This window comes from Biomphalaria glabrata, chromosome 10 (assembly GCF_947242115.1).
Source record: "Biomphalaria glabrata chromosome 10, xgBioGlab47.1, whole genome shotgun sequence".
Lineage (NCBI taxonomy): Eukaryota > Metazoa > Mollusca > Gastropoda > Planorbidae > Biomphalaria > Biomphalaria glabrata.
Window position 1 is genome coordinate 37,339,550 of NC_074720.1, and position 22,465 is coordinate 37,362,014.

The 22,465-nt window shown below is 32.6% G+C and overlaps 1 protein-coding gene across 2 annotated transcripts; it reads right to left on the reverse strand.

Annotated features, from left to right (window-relative positions):
- Nucleotides 1–401: 401 nt before the first annotated feature.
- Nucleotides 402–18,212, reverse strand: LOC106060922 (nucleoporin NUP35-like). Of its 2 annotated transcripts, none has more exons than XM_056044647.1 (11): nucleotides 18,050–18,212; nucleotides 7,329–7,450; nucleotides 6,560–6,660; nucleotides 5,999–6,086; nucleotides 3,807–3,885; nucleotides 3,015–3,123; nucleotides 2,688–2,738; nucleotides 2,261–2,330; nucleotides 1,707–1,835; nucleotides 877–1,020; nucleotides 402–654 (listed from the first exon to the last, which is right to left on the reverse strand). In XM_056044647.1, the coding sequence occupies exons 1-11, from the start codon at nucleotides 18,090–18,092 to the stop codon at nucleotides 577–579; spliced, it is 1,014 nt and encodes a 337-aa protein (XP_055900622.1). In that variant the 5' UTR covers nucleotides 18,093–18,212; the 3' UTR covers nucleotides 402–576. The 2 variants fall into 2 exon arrangements, with proteins under 2 accessions (XP_055900622.1, XP_055900623.1); XM_056044648.1 differs by lacking the exon at nucleotides 18,050–18,212 and adding an exon at nucleotides 17,894–18,036.
- Between the last annotated feature and the right edge of the window lie 4,253 nt (nucleotides 18,213–22,465).

The window sequence follows — 22,465 nt, forward strand, 5'->3', positions numbered from 1 at the left end:
CATTTCTTGATAACAAGATTTTAATGAAAGATGCCTTTCCAAAATATATAAAATCCATTAAGACAATTTGCAACCATTTAACCACAGTTACATCAGATATGGATGAAGTGGTCAGTTCCTCTCTATTAGGGCTAGAACAGAAAGATTTAGAAACTCGTTTTCTTTTCACTCTCTGTCAGGGTGCTTCAAGTCCATTTGTCATCACTAGAGATGCTTTATTCATAAAGCTACAGTTGTGTGTGTGTGAATGATTATTGTGTTTGCATCTATATTGTTAACGTTATTATACTAATACTGATCAAACTGAATTTTCATTTGTTTGGACCAATAAAATTATCATATCTCAGTTAAAATTTTAAAGATATCTTAAAACTGAATTAATAAAATACAAGAAACATCACTCAATTTCAACAAAATAATTTTAATTTTGTTTCTATTTATACACAAAAAAAAGGTGCAGAAAACTGTACAAGCTTACTGTTGATTTACAATCTTGGTTGCCAGATGGTATTATGAAAAAGCAGCGAAAACCCTTTCAAAATGTGAGGAAATAAGAGAACCTAGTTGTAAGTAGTGTCAATAGCCAAACATGTACTCTTTTAATTTAGTGACCAGGCTGGCATCTTTTTTAGGTGTTAAATTTTCTTTCAAAATCTGCAAAAATAATACAAATAATATTCATTAATAAAAACAGTTAAAACGTTTGCACATTAAAACTATCTCCCTAACCAGTAATTGAAATTACTGATAAATGGTCATAAAAAAAGGTTTATTAGAAGTCATGTCATAGGAATACAAATGGAGCTCAAAGTTTTGTCTTACAGCATTTTTATTTGTCTTATAACCATGAGATATACCAATTATATGAAGACCCACCTCATACTCTCCCCTGGAGGCAACATAAGCAGCAGTTAAGGGTCGTATAGGTGTTAGGGTTGTGGCATCTGTCGGGGAGCGTAAGGAGTCATTGGCCATCGAGGAGGAGAACATGCCCAGATTCTCTTTTCTCTCCATTACATTCTGTGAAGATGACGAAATTTAGATCACAATATTCAAACAAAGAAATAGCTTGGGGAAAACATATTCATAACATAAAACAAAAACAGAGTCTCAATTTTTCCAAACACTATATTAAAAAAAATTTTGCAATACAATTGTATGAGGAAAAACTATACAGCATGGATGACTTAGGCAGATGGTGATTGATATGATTACATAAATCATATAATGTCATTAAAAAATCTGAACAGATCTGGTTTCTTTTTAAAAAAAAGAATAATTACATCTTTTTTCAATTTAACAATAGTTACATCTTTTTTAAGTCTTTTTCAAATTTAAGAATAATTATATTTTTTAATGTCAAACAATAATACAGCTTATTAATCTGGAAGAAATTTTTATATAAAATTTTTATAAATGTGATTTAAATTATGAAACATTTCTTTAAAATAAATATGAAAAAGGTTTACTTTTATCAATATATTTATATATAAAGACATTATTAGATACCTTCAGAAGATAATTAAAAAAAAAATTATTATCTGTTAGAGAGTAATAATTTTTCCAATCCATATTTACATTATAAGCTGCAATGATGGCCATAACTCTTTACCTATGTATGTGATGGTATTTTGACCTGATGCACTTAAAACCCAGGGCTGGTACAATAACTTATTCAAGCAATAGATCTGTATTTTAAAAATCACCTTCTCAATACAAGGAGTGACACCAATCTTCATACAGCCCCCATAAATTTTGCCATCTTTACTGAGAGCTTTCTTGGCCTGGATCTTGGACATGTAATGAATGTGCATCCAATTACATTCCGACGGAATCTGGTGACAAAAAGTGGAATTACCTGAGACATTAACCAGGCTAAGAAACTGAAATCCACAAAAATATGTTGGTCAGCAGTAATCAATGCAATAAAATTACTTATAATCTCAACACTAAGGCTGCTAAGCTAAAGATGAATATCAAAATAATTTGTTTTTAGTTCAAATTAATAAAGAATTTTAAAGAAATAATCAACATAGAATTTTAAAGAAATAAATCAATAAAGAATTTTTAAGAAATAAAGCAATAAAGAATTTTTAAGAAATAAATCAAATGAGAATTTTTAAGAAACTGACTACAAGAGTTAATAAAATAAATATGCATTGCCAAAGTTTTAACACTAATATAACACTGCCTCAACACAAATTGTAATACAAATATGACAGGCAAAACTTTATTTAATACTAATATGACACTGTCTCACCACATGTTTTAAGATTGTTCCGTATTGAGAAAATTGTTGAAGAATAAAAGAGGTGGCACCAGAAGGAAAACTGAAACAAAAGAAAATGAAATATTCATAACCACTTACCATATTTAGATTTAGTAGATATAAGAATTTACTTGTTTTTTTATTACTATATATTTACTATAGAAAAAATTCCTATTAAAATCAAACCATTATTACCAAGAGGGCCTAAAAATTTGGACTAGTGAAATTTGCCCTTGTGGAGTGTCACCAGAGAATGCCAACAATGTCCTTCAGAACAGCATCCACCCCTATAGAAGAAAAACTATAAGGAGAACTGCCAGATCTGGAAACTACTGCGCAGTTCATCTCCGATATTGGACTAGTTATCTGAATCCTCCAACAGAATAAATGAAAATGCAGAAGAAGAATAATGACTCACCCAAACACAGTCACCCATGTTTCATCCAGGACATCGTCAGACTTTAAGTCTCTGAGGAAATTCAAGAAAAAATTAATTTAATACTTCAGAATTCAATACAAAAAAAATCACAGAAATTAGCATATTTACAATATGACCCAACATATCCTCCATAAAGCATAGACATGGTTATAAAAAAAATAATTTCTTGATAAGCGATTAGAAGACTAATTTAAATCGTTATAGTTTTGATAAAAAAAGAGCCCATTTTCATTCTTAGGATGGGTTAAAATTTAAGCAACATTAGCTTTAGAAATAAAATGACTAAGACAAATTTATGGTGTTTACTCTTGGGTGTAGAAAGGATCCACTTGAGCTGGTGAAACAGGAATGGTCTGGCTTTGATTCATAAACTGTAAACTGGTATCTTTAGACAAACCAGGACTCTGAAATAGGCCTACAGAGAGACATAACTCAAATAAGATTGGAAAACTTTAAATAATAATAATAATTTGAAAAACTTCATAATTTTCTTTCACATACTTATTGTCACCAAATAATTGCAGGAAACAATTTCACAGACTTGTAAGTAATAGCTAAATATCAGCAATTTAACAAATTGATAGCTAAATATCAGCAATTTAACAAAGGGATAGCTAAATATCAGCAATTTAACAAAGTGATAGCTAAATATCAGCAATTTAGCAAAGTGATAGCTAAATATCAGCAATTTAGCAAAGTGATAGCTAAATATAAGCAATTTAGCAAAGTGATAGCTAAATATCAGCAATTTAACAGTGATAGCTAAATATCAGCAATTTAACAAAGTGATAGCTAAATATCAGCAATTTAACAGTGATAGCTAAATATCAGCAATTTAACAAAGTGATAGCTAAATATCAGCAATTTAACAAAGTGATAGCTAAATATCAGCAATTTAACAGTGATAGCTAAATATCAGCAATTTAACAAAGTGATAGCTAAATATCAGCAATTTAACAAAGTGATAGCTAAATATCAGCAATTTAACAAAGTGCCTTTGCATGCACAACGTGAAGAAAAAAAAAAGTTCTCTTTAAGTATTAAAATTAAGTCTACACTTTCAATTCTAGCAAATATTTAAACAAATGCACAACTGACCTGCTGTTGGCGGGGCAGGAGTGGACATCTGTCTAAGGGCAGGAGATGAATGAGAGCGATGGTGTAATGGTGTTGTAGGCTGGAAATTAAAAAAAAAACAGAACATTCTAAACATAATTACAACTAAATCTTGCTAAAACAATCTTCATTAGACCAACTCAATGGGCTGAAACTTATTGTAATGTAGATTAATTTAAATCAAAACATTAATTACGGGTACCATTTTATGGATCTTTACATAACTTAAAAAAGCTTTAATATAATCAGAACCTCCTTATAATTGTATTCATTATCATCATCATCATAATCTTTCCAGGAGACATATTACTTAATTTGATTCAAATAGACAACATAGGAGATATAGAAGTACAAGAAAAGGGAATCCAAAAACTATTAGGAAATATCAAATGGAATAAAGCATCTGGACCTGATGGTATGGGTTAAAGATTTTCTGATACGGAGAGAACAAACTGTAATAATAAATGGCTCTAAATCAACACTAATAACAGTAAACTCAGGTGTACCTCAAGGAACAGTCTTAGGTCCACTACTGTTTTTAATTTACATAAATGATTTACCAAATTGCATTAGTTCAGGAACAAAAGTCGGATTATTTGCAGACGATTGCATAATATATAGAACAATAAAAACAACACAAGATACAGAAATTTTACAAAGAGAATTAGATGAATTACAGAAATGGGAATCAAATTGGAGCATGTCTTTCCACCCAGAAAAATGTCAGTTATTAAGAGTAACAAAAAACTAAAACAAATTAATTACGCTTATCTTATTCATGGTAAACCAGTAACAGACTAAAAATGCAAAATACCTAGGTGTTATAATAAATGAAAAACTGTCAAGGAATCCCCATATTGATGGAACTATCAAAAAATCAAACAAAGCAATAGGGTTTATTAAAAGAAATTTCTATAAATCAAATAAGAACATAAAACTAAAATGTTATTTAACTTTGATTAGGCCAATAATAGAATATGCATCCTCTGTTTGGGACCCCTCAACTCAAGAAAACATTAAGAAACTGCAAAAGACACAAAATAGAGCATTGAGATTCTTAACAAACGAATATTCACATTTGACTAGAGTAACACCTTTAGTAAAATCACTAAATTTAGAAAGCCTTCAGGACAGAAGACTAAAAAGTAAAGTAGCAATTATACATAAAAACACTGAACCATAATCTTCAAATACAAAAACAAAATTTAATAAAATACTCTGAAAGACACAAAGATAAAGGCACATTCCTCTTTACGTATGCTAGGACAAATTTGTACAAATACTCCTTCTTCCCTAGTGCTATTAGAGCATGGAATGGGTTGCCTGAGCTAGCCAGGAAAACCAGTGACTTGGCAGAATTCAGGTCATTGGTTAATATGCATGACTAAATGCATGACGCATAGGACGTAATAATCTTCTTTTTTGAAGTAACGTTTGTATTATATAAGAAGATAAGAGTTCCTCATGGAACATAGGGCCTCAGTAAAACATGCCACTCTCCACTGTCTCTTGCTCCTCCATATAATTGTATTCATTATAATATTTCAATAAATTTGTTGTTCTTTCAATCTATTAATAAAACAACATTTTAAAACTTAAGATCTTTTGACCAATAAAATTAATGAGTATACTATATAGATCGCATGGTATGATGGCCCAGAGGTTTCTGTTCTGCAGGGGGTTAGGGCTACAATGCAATAATCATCATTTCTAAAGGAAAGTCAAAAACTTGTAAAACAAACAAACATAGGACCAACAGTAGAACCAACAAAATCTTATTTCCTAAGATGGCAAAACACATTCAGATCAGGTCAATACAGAAATGTAAATCTCAAGGAGAAATCTCAGTCTTCACCAAGCTTTATGAAAGCCATGCCACCACATCTAGTTTTCATTATCTCATCTATTCCATATGCTAGGACAAATTCGTACAAGTGCTTCTTCTTCATTAGTGCCATTAGAGAATGGAATGGGTTGCCTGAATCAGGAAAAAACAATGATTTGGTAGAATTTAAGTCACTGATTAATATGCATGATTAGATTGACACATGAAATGCGTAGGACGTAATTATTTTCTCTTTTGGAATAATGTCTGTAATGTTTAAGATAAGAAGATAACAATTAGATGTCACACTGAAAACTTTTTTTTCTGGAAATAGTTTAAATGTACCTACAAGACTCATGTTCACTTCTTGCTGAGGAAGAGCAGAATATAAAGATTTTACAGGAGGACCTCCAGCTTTCCCTTTGAGACCCTCTCTTCTGAAAACAGCAATATTTAAAAAAAAAAAAATTGAATTAAAAATAAAAATATTCAAGGATGACCTAATTAAAAAAAAATGGGAGAGGGAGGGAGACAGAGACTCATAAGCTTAAAAAAAAAAAAAAAAGACTTGATAAAAAGATGAAGTTTATATGAAAACACAACTGTAAACTGGAAGAAATATGCCATTGATGATCTACTTTGAGTACATGTACTAAATAGGCAGTATTTCACTCTATACAGTTTCTAACAATTGAACAATAAATAAGAAATGAGAAAGAAATGTGTCGATTGGCTAGATACTATTTTAATAACATTCTGTTTCCATGAATGAAACAAACTTTTTTGGTTGTTGTTTTTATTATTTAATGGAACAAAAGAAACAATTACTGATTTTTTTTTTAAGCCAATAATTATTAGAGAAAAATTCCAATAAAACATGATTGATAGAGTAACAGGAAAAAATTTTTACCTGGGAAATGGTGATGTTGTATTGGTACCAGACTGACTGACCTGTCCATGTTTTTGACCAGAAGCCTGGCCACCTCCAGATGACCAAATTTTGGGACTGGTCTAAAGCAATAAAAAAAAAATTACTAAAGGAATACCCCTCATTACACACAGAAAAACTTTAAATGAGAAAGTAGCATTAGCATCGAATCCTTTTTTCTTACCATTATATTAAATAATGAAATTCTTTTCATTCCAAATATATATTAAATTTAAGTAGTTATACATCAAAATTAATTTAAGTTACAATGTAAGATCATCTAGACAGAAGTAAGCAATGTTTACTCAATTCTGTGACCACAAAACATACATCTTTCTACCCTAGGTGATGTGTTTGTTTCAACTTGGTGGACTTCTAGAAAACATCTTGACAAATTATTATGAATCCCTCCAGGTTTTATTTTCACAAAACAGAATTTATATGAACCCATTACCTTTCTTCTTCCTTATTCAATGGTTAGAGGAGGCTGGGGTTAATGTCAATGTCTTTTAAACCAAAGAAAACTCAGGGCTAAGCAATTTAAAGTGGCTTACTAGATAAGATTTTCTGCATTAATATATTTTTTGTTTGTAAGAAAATTTCATTAAATAAAAAGTGTTTAAAACATAGGATAAAAAATGAAATGAGACTGATAAAAATAATTACCTTTGGTTCTATAAAACTTGAAGACAACTATTAAAAAGGTATGGGAATCAAGTATAAATCTTTGAGTATAAAAATGAGAATTTACCAAAGAATGATAATGAGCTTGGTGGTCTCCTAAAAGGTAGCCTGGAAGAAAGGGTGAAGGGTGTCCCGGAGGAGAGTTGTAGGTTGAACCTGGACTGCCTGGAGACAATGACATATAAGAATCTGAAAACAAACACAGGATTAGAATTATATTTATAAGTTGATTCGATCTGGATATTCTGGATTAGTTGTAGAATTTGGATCTAGATCCTAAATTTTATGTAACCTCTTTTTATTTTTAAATTGAAAGCACTAGATCTATTTAGCTTAGCAAAACTTAGATCTAGATTAATTCTTAAGTCCTTATTACTGCATCCATAATAATTAATTATAATGATAATAAATAATAATCACACTTCATATTTATTTTATAATTATTATAAAGATTTGTCTATCTAAACTTAAAATTGATCTAGATCTAGAATTCTTTATTAAAAATTTAGAATAGATTTTAGATCTACAATTTCTAGATGTATATATATCATATCATTCATATCTACAATTTCATAAGCCATTTTATAGTCTATGTAGAGTTGATGTACAGGTATACTGTATTCAGAGCATTTTTCTAGTATACATCTTAGTGTGAAAATGTGATTGTTTGTGGATCTATTAGGTCTGAAACCACATTGGTAGTCACCTAGGATTTCTTCTGCATACTTTCCAAGTCTCTTAGTAATAAGATTAGTTAGTACCTTGTAGGTTACATTCAAGAGGGAGATTCCTCTGTAATTACAACACTTTAGCCTGGATCATTTTTTTTTTGTGTATTGGGGTTATAAGTGCTGTTTCCCATTCTGTTGGTATAACTTTTTCTTCTGAGACTCTTAATTTAATATCAGTCTGTGTTCTATTTGTGAATGTAGGTCTTTTGCTCCATATTTATTAGTTCTGATGTAATTTGGTGCTTTGTTGTTCTTCATCATTCTAATTGATTCTAATGTTTCATGCAGTGTTGGGGGGCTTTTAAGGAATCTGGTCCTCCCTGGTGCGGGTCATATTCTCTATTGTCTCCATCATCATTTGAATTTAGGAACTCCTTAAAGTATTCAGCCCATCTCTCAAATTACCCTGCTGTGATGGCCTCACCATCTCTGTTCTCACACATGTATTATAATCTAGCTTATAATCCATTCTTTTCATCTTTAATTTTCATGTACATTCTACTAGATCTAGTACTTGTTTAGTGATAAATAGATTAGATCTAGTAATACATAGTAATAGTGAGTTTTTAATATTGTAGAATATACTAGACTATATATAATATTTAAATATATATGATAATAGTCTAGGTATACAGTCAATACACATGAATCATCAATATAATAGGTAAATAGATATATACAGGGTTAGTAGCACTTTTCCATGACAAAATTTTAGGAGATTTTAGGAGGTTTTTTTAAAGTATGAAATGTATGATATGTGTGAGTGTTTTCTATCCGTTTGTGTGATACATAGTAAAACATACACAAAACTAAGCATTTATCAAATCAATTATTGTTATTTGATTTTAAAAATAATAAATATCTTGCCAATATGCCACAGAAACAATGTTATCAACTGTGGTATGTCCACAGAAAATGTAATGAAAGTTATCTTTTAATCAAGTAACAACTTGACTGTCATCCAAAACCTCAAACAACCATTTTTTTTTTTCAAAGATTTATTTAAAAACATTACAAATGGTTGCTTTTCCATTTTTTTAAATACGAAACATTCTTAGAGATGCCTTCATAATGTGTATTCTCTGTGATGGAAATGTACATTATTAGTTCCTATATGTATCTTATAGATACTAGAGTCATGGTGTGCATTTGAGGTAATGTTTTATTCTTTTATTAGCTAACTTAAATCCTTCTCATAAACAGAGCCTGTAAAAAGTGTAATATAAAGGGCAATATAGGCCTATTTGAATGTTTAGTTGACAATTGCTTACTAAAAATGGCTTTTGGATTTGGGGGTGGGGGGGGGGGGTGGGGATTAGACCTATTCACGTTTTTTTTTTCCTAGCAGAATCTTTTTCAACCATAGGCCTATAGTTTCCCTGGCTTTTACGAGTGAAATAATTTTTGCGGACTTTTCACAGCTGTATGCGAAATATTTTCGTTAAATCCACAGTAGATCTAGACTCTTGATCTAAGTCACTAAAATGCGCGGACTTTTCACGGCTGTGAGAGAATTATCTTCACTGAATTTACAGTAGATCTAGAGCCTAGATCAAAGTCACAAAAATTCGCGGACTTTTCACTGCTGTGTGAATATTATCTTCACTAAATTTACAGAAGATCTAGACTAATTCGCTAAAATTCGCGGACTTTAACTCTAAGTCACTAAATTTTGCAGACTTTTCACGGCTGTGTGAGAATTATCTTCACTAGATTCTAGTGATTTCGAGTAAATCTAGAGTCTAGATATAAGTCACTAAAATTCGCGGACTTTTCGCGGCTGCGTGTGAATTATATTCACTGAATATACCGTAGATCTAGAGTCTAGATCTAAGTCACTAAAATTTGCGGACTTTTCGCGGCAGTGTGCGAATTATCTTCACTGAATATACCGTAGATCTAGTCTAGATCTAAGTCACTAAATTTGCCGGCTTTTCTCTTCTTTGTGCTAATTATCTTCACTAGACTCTAATTGATTTAGCGTAAATCTAGAATCTAGCGTATTTCTAGAGTAATCTAGACATTAGATGTATCGAGATCATTAAATTGACTAAAATTCACTGAGTTTTCAGGTTAGGTGCGAATTATCTTCACTAGATCTAACTTAGATCTAAATTAGATCTAGATACTATTACTAGATACTAGCTAGATCTAGAAGATTTACGGACTTTCCACGCGAAGTCACTCTTACACTCACAACAAGAAGATTTTAGGTGAGGGAGGGCCCGGAGGGGTGTAGCCTACAAATTTGTCTGGTAATTGCACTAATTATAGACAATAGTCACTACAGACTAGATCTAGCGCGTCTTTAGTGGTAACAATAAATGGAAACAAACATTTCTACGCTGACTTCAGAAAAATACTGCCAGGTGAAATGCTTGCGAGGTCGCGCTTCCCAAGTGGGTGAAAGGCGGTGTAGAAGCGTCACTGGTCAGCTCATTAACACAGCCAGCCCGTAAGGTTATGCGATCAGAATGCCTGGTTAGGCTGCTTTTTTTCCCCCGCATTTTTAGCAAGAAATAAGCAAAATTAAAAATTTTAGGAGAGTGGACAAAATTTTAGGAGATTTTCGGCAATTTTTAGGAGAATTTTAGGATTTTAGGAGACTTTTCATTTTTTAGGAGATTTTAGGAGTTTTTAGGAGCGCTACGAACCCTGTATATAGTCACACTAGCGTCACTACTGGTATTCTACCCTCTAACTCTAGTCTATTAGATTGAAAAGTATTTTAATATTACATTACTGATTAATATCTAGATCTAGATGATAGATCTACTAATTCTATTTGATCTAGTCAATATTATATATAGATTCAACTAGATGAGGCTGATGAGCCTGTGAGTAAATCTAGCTTGTAGATCTACTATCTAGGTAGACGATAATGACAATTAAAATATATATATATATAAATAATATAATAATAATGATATGAATTATAATAATAATGATATGAATATTATGAATTATAATAATAATGATCATGAATCTTGATCAATGCTGCTAGATCTAGTAAAGTAACTATTTATTCAGTGTATTGCTAGGTCTAGATGATCATAGAATAGAATCTAATTGTCACCACCTCAAAGTTGGTGCCATAGAGTAGAAACCCTAATTCTGTATTGTATATGTTAATTCCATATTGTGAATCTTATTCACAACCCATGTTGCACTAAGGTGAACACTTTTGACCTTAGGTGAACCAGAGAGTTAAAAGAAGGTCAGTCCACATAGAGATCTTGTAGCAAACACTTGTATTGAGTCACTTAAGATATAAGCAGTAGAGTTAGATGTTTAAAGTAGTTGGTTATAGAATAAGTACTAAGTTGTGATATTCGTATATTACTGTTGGATTAATACTGACCATTCCTGGGTCGAATTGTATGGTGTATTCACTATGTGGTGTTATATTAAAACTTATTGTGTCTGCTACACCCAGCGTCATTTCATTATTCAGTGATTTGTAACAAGAACCCAATGTCACCACCACGCCTACATTGATAACCACAGCCACATTCATAACATATAAAATACAGCGGTGACATTTTTGGTGTCAGAAGTGGCCGAAAACGACATTTATGACAGCATTGTTCAAAGTCACTTTAACATGATATGCTGAGACAACCTGCGTGGACGAAACTAGACAACCCTGATCTTACAACCTGTGTGGGTGAAACTAGACAACCCTGATCTTACAACCTGTGTGGGTGAAACTAGACAACCGTGATACTACAACCGGTGTGGGTGAAAATCTAGTACTACAAGTCATTCAAGTCATCGTTTGAAGACAGCTGATATATGGTCAGTCGAAGTAGCTGACATATTCAAGAATCATCTACATCGAGTGCTCGTCATAATTCTAATGACACACTCATATTGTCGCTGTCTAACAGCACATTTAATAAGAGAGCGCCCTCACTCTTAGACCTCTCTTGTCGTCACTACTTATGGTCATTTTTAGTTATTTGTATTTGTTTCAGCAACTGTACATTACCTATCAAGCACATGAATTATTTATTGGATTACTTATGAACTGTAACATTGTACTGTGGATTTAACAAGTGGATTACTTATGAGCTGTACCATTGTACTGTGAATTTAACAAGTGGATTACTTATGAACTGTACCATTGTGCTGTGGATTTAGCAAGTGAATTACTTATGAACTGTACCGTTGTGCTGCGGATTTAGCAAGTGGATTACTTATGAACTGTACTGTGGACATAATTTATGTGGAGCATCACCGGAACTTTATGTACAAGTCAAGCATCAAGTGAATATTTAAGGGAAGTAACTTTAATTACCCTTAGTATTATCAGTATTGATTAGTTCTCTTGAACTACACCACAATTTTTTTTCATTGTTTACATTTGTATTAATATATACACCTGACCTTTAGGGACTAAATTTAATTATCTATTGAGTCTGAGCATTTATATTTTTTTTTCAAGTAAGCATCCAGGTATTGGTAGGGACTCTTTAGATAAAGTAAATACTTGATCGTATAGCTGTATTAGTTAAGTTTGTATTTCGTTAAGTATCTATCATATTGTTAAAGTCTTGTATTGTCTTGTTTACATTTGTTGAATTTTCTTTTGCGTCATTGATATTTCTCATTGTAATTCTTTTGTCTACTATTTCTACTATCTTGTAATGTCTCTTTAAAGCAGACTGTTTAGTATCTATAGTGTATTTATGTTTGTCTAATTACTTATTAATATAGATATTTATTTTACTTCTTATTTCAACCTATTTTTTATTATTATCAACACTACACTACACACTTGATAAACTATGGGATATATTTTGATTTGAGATTGACAAGATTTATATTGTGTATACTCTTCAAACACATTGAACTATTTTGATACTATTGATACATTGATCACTATTTATCAGACTAATAAGGCTCACATAATTGTGAATTATTTGTTGCAATAAACTTTTACATTGCAAGGGGAGATACTAGAAATACATAATCACATAATTGATCAGTAAAGTATTACATTACGAACTAGACAAAGTACCAAGAATAACTTAAGATACCTCATAACCTCAATTGTTTCGCACAAAATATATATCTACTATTACCTGTAATTACTATTTGAGCAATAATAAGTATTTATTGTACAATATTTCATTTACAAATATCTAGTACACATATCTATTACTAAACTATATTACTAATTTGAATCTTTGAAAATGGCTGAGTATGAGAAACTAATAGAGATAGTGGATAAACTAAAGTTAAAAGAAAATGATAGAGCTGCATTCATAAAAATTGAAATAGATAGAATTAGAGTAGAAAAAGACAAGCAACGGGAAGAAAGGCTACATGAAAGAAGACTGAGAGAGAAAGAACAAGAAAACTTAGAGAAAGAAAAAGAACGCCAGCATGAAATAAAATTAAAAGAACATGAAGAAAAAATGGCCAAGCTAGCAAAAGAAAATAAAGACAATTCAGCAAGTCAAACTTCATCTCATCATCAGTATCATAGCAAATTTAGGAACTTTGACCCAAAAGAAGACACATTGGAAAATTTCATAATTCAATTTGAATACATCTGTCAAACAGCAAATATGAATAGTGCACAAATGGCTCAACAACTTCTAGCTAACCTAAGAGGTGAACCACTAAACATCATCGACACACTAACTATGGAGCAAAGAAAAGACTACAACACAGTAAAACAAAGACTAATTGAACATTTTGGCAAAACGGAGGAGCACTATCGAAAACTTTTTAGGGAAATAAAACTAGCAAAGAATGCAGATTTAAAAAGAACAATACATGACATGCGCCAGAACATGACAAAGTGGCTACAACTTGCAAACTGCAACTTAGATGACCCCAAACAGATATTAGATTTCTTTCTCATTGAGAATGTGCTAATAAATGTTACAGATGCAGCATTCTCATTCCTGAAGGAGAGAAAAATAAAAAATGAAGCTGAATTGATATCAAACTTAACAACATACAAGGACTCCCACCCAAATATCACCATTGACAAAAGGGAATTGTACAATGTAGCTGCAACAGTGACAGAAAACCATCCAAGATCTACAAATAAATTTAAATATGCCAAGAGCATACAATGTTTTTTCTGTGGCATATTGGGTCACACCAAAGCAGAGTGCAGAAAGAGAATGGCATCAGAAAAACAGCAATATGTAAATAGAAACCATAAATATGGAAGAGATAACAGAACTTTCCAGAGCTTCAGTCCTAACTACAATAGATCCTATCAACAACAATATAACAGAAGAACATGGCAAAGCTACAGTCCAACTAACAGTAGATCACATCAAACAAACAGAAGATGGCAAAACAACAGAATGTCTAGAAGAGACCAATTTCAAGATAGACAACATACTTACCACAATAACAATCATACCAGACAAAACATAGCAGCTGTAGCAACTGAAAGACCAATAGAATATGAAACAGTAGCATATATACAGACAAAGGTAGCCAAATTAAAAGTGTATCCTGCCTATGTGGATGGCATTAAGGTATATGCATTACGTGACAGCGGCTGCACCTCAATCATTGTGAAGAAATCACTAGTAAAACCTGAACAAATACTTGAAGACAAGGTCACACTGACTTATGCGAATAAAGACTTATGGGAAGAATGTGAAACAGCATTAGTTTTCATTGAATCACCATGGTTCACTGGTCAATACAAAGCCATAATAATGAACAACCCAGCTGAAGAACTAATTATAGGGAACATAGAGAATATAGTTGAACTGTCAGAAGAAGCCTTAGTAAAATGGGCTAATAGTGTAAATCAAGAAAATATAGAAGTAGCTGCAGTAACAACAAGAGCTCAAGCTAAATTAGATAAGGAAAGCAGAAACATAGACACAAGTGAAGTGACCAGTGAAAGAAATAAAGGCAAACAGTATATTTCAAACAAAGATACTGTACATATAGAGTGTCAAACGGAGAACACATCAAAAATAAAAAATGACAAGAAAGACAAATCTTTTATGGCCATAATTCCAAACATGAATGTCAACAAAGATGAATTAATTGAGATGCAGCAAAATGATCCAACAATTTCGAACATATGCAAGAATTTATGCAACAGAATTGAAGGACCATACAGCACCATAGAAAAAGAATGTTTAGCCATAGTGTGGTGTACACTGCGACTAAAAAGACATCTGTTAGGCAGATTTTTCCTAATATTTACAGATCATAAACCATTAACCACTCTAAATGTTAAAGCAAATACTAATAGTAGAATTACAAGATGGACCATGATCCTAGCTGATTTCCATTTTGAAATAAAACAAATAAAAGGGAAAGATAATGTTATTGCTGATTTTATGTCCAGATATATTCAAGATAATCAGAATGACTTAGATAATGATCTATGTCATGTTAGTCAAAACTTGTATTGCTAAATGTCAAAGATTTAAGATTCACACCTTAAAGTAAAAAATTATTTTTACAACCAGCTATGATGTCATTTTGTGAACATTGAGCATTATTTTGTAAACATTGAGTACTATTTGTAAACATTGAACTAGAACTAAGACTTCATTTTTTAAAAAAAAAACTCTATTTGTAAACAAACTTTGGAATTTGATTACTACATTGTAACCAACAATTTTTTTTTCACATTCTTTTGTCAACAAGAATAACATTTTTGTACTCAACAATGTAAACAAACATTGAATTTTTTCCAAACTTATTCAGTACCTAGCTTAATTTTTTTTCCATACAATGTAAACATTATTTTTCTCATTGTATTGAGAACAACTTGGACAAAAAAAATTTTCTACAGCTATTGTAAACAAGATTGGAATTTTTTACTATGTCATTTATCACAATTATATAACTTAGTCACATTTTTCAATACTATTGATAAAAAGGAGATTGATTCATAATGTAACTTATTTATTCAATGTCAATTAGTGTAATTAAATATTGACATACACTTGTATTTTTTTGAAAACATTTTTGTCAAACTATTCTTATGGACTATATTTTTTGTATTGATGTAAACAAGAAGATTGTTGTACAAACTTTTTGATATTTCAAGTACTGAAAGAGACACTTGATATTATTTTTTAAATTGGACTTGCATTTTTTTTTTTTTCACAACAGATTAAAATAAATACAACTAAACCATTATGATGTTATGCTTGTATGTATATGCTTGAACAAATTAATGTAACCTCAAAGATTGTATCACAACTGACACATTTTCTCAGTTGAAGTTTTTCGACAAAGATTTTTTTGAACTTTGTACTCAATAATTATTTGATAAACAATGTAACATTAAACTTTTGCCATTACTAGCTACAAATTATTTGAACTGTCATATGGAGAAATACTTAATTGAAACATAAGGTGCATGCAACAAGCACTATGAAAATATTTATTTTGATTTGATGTTCATACTTTTGATCCAATATTTTGATACTTGAATTATACATTTACTTGTGTAATATTAATGCACAACAATTTTTTATGGAGATGTCAAACCTCATATTGAAGTAAACAGGTACATTGAATTGGTAACAATGATCATTAAACAATTTGATGTTGAATTTTGACACATATATTTTGAATTTTTCTATACTTATCACTTACATATTGAGACTTACTTGTAACATTTTCTACATGATTTGTACATATTGTACTATTGGTGTTAAAAAACCAGACTTCTAATTCTATAGTGTCAAAGATTGTTTTTATAAATAGATATTGTGAATAAATTAAAACTTGTATTAATTTTTCACATTGTGACATAGGAGATTGTCATTGAAATTTTTGTCACACTTTGCACATATTATTATGAAAAAGACTTGTAAATATTGAACTTTGAACATTGATGTATATATTAGAACTACATGTAAAGAATTATTTGAGATGTAAAGTATTTGACTCAGAGAATTATTTGAATTGCCTTACAAGAACATGATGAATTAGAGAATTTTGCCCTTGTATGAATTTTTTTGATTCAGCAAATATTTTGTGTAACACTGTCATATTATATATTTTATTTCAAGTTTGTAGTTATATTTGAACTCAGCAATTGTACATTTCATAGACCCCAAGAATTCCAATTGATCCTACTTATGATAATTATGTCGTCAAGCTGAAAAAAATTTCTTCAAAATTTTTTTCAAAAGGGGGGTGATAGGTAATGTCACCACCTCAAAGTTGGTGCCATAGAGTAGAAACCCTAATTCTGTATTGTATATGTTAATTCCATATTGTGAATCTTATTCACAACCCATGTTGCACTAAGGTGAACACTTTTGACCTTAGGTGAACCAGAGAGTTAAAAGAAGGTCAGTCCACATAGAGATCTTGTAGCAAACACTTGTATTGAGTCACTTAAGATATAAGCAGTAGAGTTAGATGTTTAAAGTAGTTGGTTATAGAATAAGTACTAAGTTGTGATATTCGTATATTACTGTTGGATTAATACTGACCATTCCTGGGTCGAATTGTATGGTGTATTCACTATGTGGTGTTATATTAAAACTTATTGTGTCTGCTACACCCAGCGTCATTTCATTATTCAGTGATTTGTAACAAGAACCCAATGTCACCACCACGCCTACATTGATAACCACAGCCACATTCATAACATATAAAACAACGGTGACACTAATCAAGATCTACTGATCTAGAATCTATTCTAGAACTAGGGCCTAGGCCCACTAGCCTCACTAGGACTAGGGCCAGGGGGAGGGGCCATCTACTCATGACTCATGATCTAGACTCTAGAATCTAGACTCTCAACTAAAAGACCAAAAAGAAAAAAAAGTAAATCTAAGATTAAGAATCTAAGTGAGGGTAAGTCTCTACTCTAACTTCTAAGTCGAGACTAAGACTGAGTGTCACAAACTGACTAAGTCTAACTAAACTAACTTACTAAGTCTAAGACTATCTAGTAAGACACTTTTAAACTAGACAGTCTCACTGGCGGCTCTGCCTGTCTCATCACATCACATCAGACAATCATCAGTCTCTGCCAGGCCTAGCGGCCCATAGTTGAAAAATAGATTTTTTATCTAATAGTTCTAATTACCGTGACCCTGTGGTGCCTCATTTCCACTCCCTTGAGAAAACATCGTAGAGTCTTTGATCTGTCTGAATCTAAAACAGAAGTTCCTAGATCTAAATTTAAAGAAGTTTAAATTTAAAATGTGTGTTGAGTTTTAAAATTTTGTTATAAATAGGACTTTATATTGGAGTAACGTCCCCTGAAATCTTTTTCTCTGAAGAAAAAAAAAATAAAATTTTGGAATGGATTTTTACTATCTTTATTCTTAAACTACTCAAATCTTATTATTCCTATTAGTCCTATGCTTGACCAAAACCGGGCGCCCTATTTCCAATCTCAGTTTTGCAAATAATACAGATCTAGACCTTTTTGGGGAAAATGCAGACCAGGTACAAGATCTTACTTCCAAACAGGATGCTGCAACTAGAGAAGTTGGCATGGAAATCATTGCAGAAAATAAATCTCGTTTGTGGTGGAGATAGTACGAAATGCTGCATAGACTACTGTTGAATGACCAAACATTAAAAGAAGTTAACTCATTCAAATACCGAGGGTCAAACACAACAAGAGATGGAGGATCAATAAAAGAGATGAAAACCTGTTAAAGCTTGAAATCCACTGCCATGAGCAAACTGTGGAAAATTTGGAAGAGTAGGCCTACCATCCGCTTCCAGTAAAATTGAAACTATTGTTCAATAGTGGTCAATGGAAATACTACAGAAAAATGCTGGGCATTGCTGGGTATCAGATACCAGGAAAATAAGACAAATAGCAGGGTACCGACGTTACCTTTTGAGGACTCAGTATTGAGCTAATAATTTTTAATGTACTTGTTCTCTTGTTAATCTTGTTAATCAATTCAATAGCCTAATAATATCATCGGAGCAAAAGAACTGACTTGTGCTATGAACGCTGATGCATAATTTTAACGATTGGAAATATTCAGAAGAAGAAAAAGAAAACATGTTTTTATCGTGAGCATTATGAATTCAAATCATGCCCGACGTAGGATACCTCTACCAGCTCTGAAACACACTGACTTTTAGAAAGCAAATCGCATTACTAAGGAACTGAAGCAGTCGGTAAAGGAGTATTCTGGCAAGGATTTTTCTCGCTAATGACAGTAAAGTTATGCCTCGGTAATAAGAGCAGTCGAACATAACGCTTTTCTTATACAGGAATGTGATGGTGGCAGGACAAGTCTTAGGCCACTGCAACCTATGCGGCGGCAGTGGGCCCCGAACTTTCATGTAGGCCCCGCGCAAATTCTAGGCCTAAACCATTCAATTAAACAATGTTAACTTATCATTAAAGGGTTCCTGGAATTTACCTGAAATTGCAAAATGTAGGACGAAAAAGTCACGAAATGGAATTATTAAAATCTGAAAACTCGTGCAAATCACCTTATAGTAACAAACACAGTTGTCATTTCTGGGTGTTATTCAATATGGAAAATGCCAATTCTACTCGCGATTAAAAAAAAAAAAAGCGGCCTTGTCAGCTTTCATTTAATATAAATGTTATAATAAGGCGAATAAGAAGTTCAAATACTAAATTTACTTTAATAGTCACTGGCATACAAATATAGATCTAGGCCTAAATCTATCTCGACCTCTTAAAAAGCGATATTTTGCTAGTCGATAGTAGGCCTAAATCTAAAAGGCAGAACTAAATGTTTATTGGCTTTTTTTTTTTGGAAAACTACTATCTACTGTAGATGGCTCGTAAAGTTAATGGACAGCGATTTTGTACTTTGTTAGGAATGAATAAAATGCAAAGACGAATTTATAGTTTCTAATACAAAATCTTAATTTTCACGTGTTATCCTTATCCCTACCCAGACTGGGCCCCGCGCATTCCGTTTCGCATAGGGCCTGTAGGACCGGCCCGTGGATGGTGGTGTCCCAAGGTACATTGTTGAGGTCTGTTGAAATTTCCGCGAGAGCAGCACAACCATTTTATGGACTTCAGCTAGAGACCATCATAGCCAGGCTCTTTATTTCTTATTGATTTTGCGTTTTCTTATTGACATCTCAACTAGATATCTAATTTTGGGACGTCAACATAAAAAAAAAAGTTTCCCTTTCAGAACTTGTGGTCTATAGGGCAGACGATGTAAAGGTCATCTATTTCTGTGGCCTACGGTTTACAAGGGTGTCATGTGGCCAGCACAACGACCAACCGCCTTTACTTTTCCCCAACTAATGTCAGGTACCCATTAGAGCTGGGTGAACTCAGAGGCGACCAAGGATCCCGAAATTAAAAATCCCAGTCTTCACCTAGATTCGAACTCGGGCCCTTCGGTTCGGAAGTCAAGCGCTTTACCGCCCAACAACTAGGCCTACGCCTCCGGGACGTCACCATACTTCGTTTTCACTGTTTCCCGAGGAATTTCAGCAAGAGACTCCTCAGGAAAAAAAACTTTTAAGTGGAAGCAATGGTGCTCTGTCCACTGTTTTTTTTTTTTCGTTCGTTTACATGATGAGACCATCTGCAGATCATAGAGGCGCTTATAATCTTTTATGTTGGGGCCTAGGCAAAAACGGAGCGACTTAGAGAAAAGTGTCTCCACCGTCAGCGCATCTTTGTATCTTGTCCGAAAGCTCTTGTCACCTTGTGCAATCATTTTGCTAAAGCCAAAAGCCCTTTTGGTCGTATCCTAATGATAGTATGGCGTACTGAGATCTCTTCGCCTATCAATGCTTATAAAGCAGTAGTTTTAACCGTTTGATTGTATAAGAGCTGAGCTCTAGGTTTAAAAAGAAAAACCCACATGATTTAACAGGGAGGAAAAAACAAAATCTGTTTGAACAACCGTTCTGTCTGGAAGAGATCCGAGTCAATGCTATGTAAAGCATTGCTGTTTCCGATAGGCCGAGTTGACCAGGAACCTCCGCCATTTTCCTATGTTGTACCAAACTTAGCCGTGCAGGACTCGCTATTAATGTAACGGTCCCTTGAGGAACGGCGCATGTATTATCGACAGGACAGTAGGAGCTCTCTTTCAACTCCGCTCTGTGCAATGGGACCACTCTCACGTTCCCTTGGACACTCTAACGGGAGTTTTGTTTTGCTATTCAATTAGGCTAACCACTTCTTCTAATGGTCGTTTTCACACGAGCGCCACGTTGAGGCAGAATAGCGTACTCGCGGTAGTTTTAACCACACTTTTCAATGGCTCTCACGAAGGCTGCGGGACACACATTTGAGGCCCATAGGGATTGAAGATATTGCCATTATTATTAAAAGTAAAAGTAAACATTTCATAGACTAGCATTGTTCATATGGCTACTTACTTTCACTGATGTGCTTAGTGTGAAACATGCTTTTGCTTCCAAATCATTCGGGTAACCACCTGGCCCGACTTGATAAAATGTAATTAAAACGAAATTGTAAACAAGCAAGATAAAAAAAGCAACATTTAGGTCTACAGCTATATATATCTCGATGCATTTTTTTTTGACAGTAGTTAATAGGTTATCGTCGGGTCCAATCGCTGTAGTAATCCTGTTTCTAATCTCTTCCTTTTTGATGAGTTTATGTGATACCCAGGATCCTTCTGTAGCATCTCAATTCCATTTCTAGGATCCTCCTCTCTAGCGCTGCAGACAACGTCAAGACTCGCAAGCATATACGAATGTGGCCATGACCAGGGAGCGCATCAGTCTGATTTTAGTGTCAAGGAATATGCCTTTGTCTATTTGATGAATTAATTGTTTTATTTTTTAATTATTAGTGTTTTGTTAGGGACAATGAATAATTGTACAAAACAACTTGACCTGAGAAACAGCGTGTTCAAAATTTGTAACAGATAGAGTGAGTTGATATAAGCTTTATAAAGGGTAAGGAAAGTGAATTTATATATAAGTGGTAAATGGTATGGTAAATGTGTAGACACAAAAAGTCAGTTTGATTGAGATATATTTTTCACTTGTATATAATTAATAACCCATTATACGCCCGGCCACACTTATATTTATTATCCAATACAACTATTTTGTCACCGAGTGAATTAAAGGAATTGTCAAACATAAAAAAATGATGACTACACAGCCTTACAGTCTCCTCATGACATCAATGCAATATATGTATTACTGTTTTTTTGTGCTTATTTTTTAGTTTATGTTCAGATTGTGTTTACAATACAATGCTTATTTTTCCTTTATGTATATATAATGGCACAAACATAATCACTTGCCAGAGAAATCTAAAATGACTAAAATTCACTGAAAAAACTTCTTGACTTCTTTTTTCTTTCTTTTTATGAACTCTTTTTTTCAAAACATGAATTCAATGATTCACCCTACAACACTACTTGACATATATCTTCACAAAACCACTGCAATAATAAATCCACACTGCAATAGCACTTGACTATATTGACACAACAGAACTTTCCTATCGACTTCACTTCAACTTTTACAAATAACCGACTTCCAA

Excerpts from the sequence above, each read along its gene's own strand:
- LOC106060922 (XM_056044647.1), bottom strand. The coding sequence starts at position 18,092 with ATGTTTTCTCAAGGGAGTGGAAATGAGGCACCACAGGGTCACG. Across the intron at positions 7,451-18,049 it reads TGAGGCACCACAGGGTCACG|ATTCTTATATGTCATTGTCT; the intron begins GTAATTAGAACT and ends GTTTGTTTTCAG. Across the intron at positions 3,886-5,998 it reads AAGAAGTGAACATGAGTCTT|CCTACAACACCATTACACCA; the intron begins GTAGGTACATTT and ends TTTAATTTCCAG.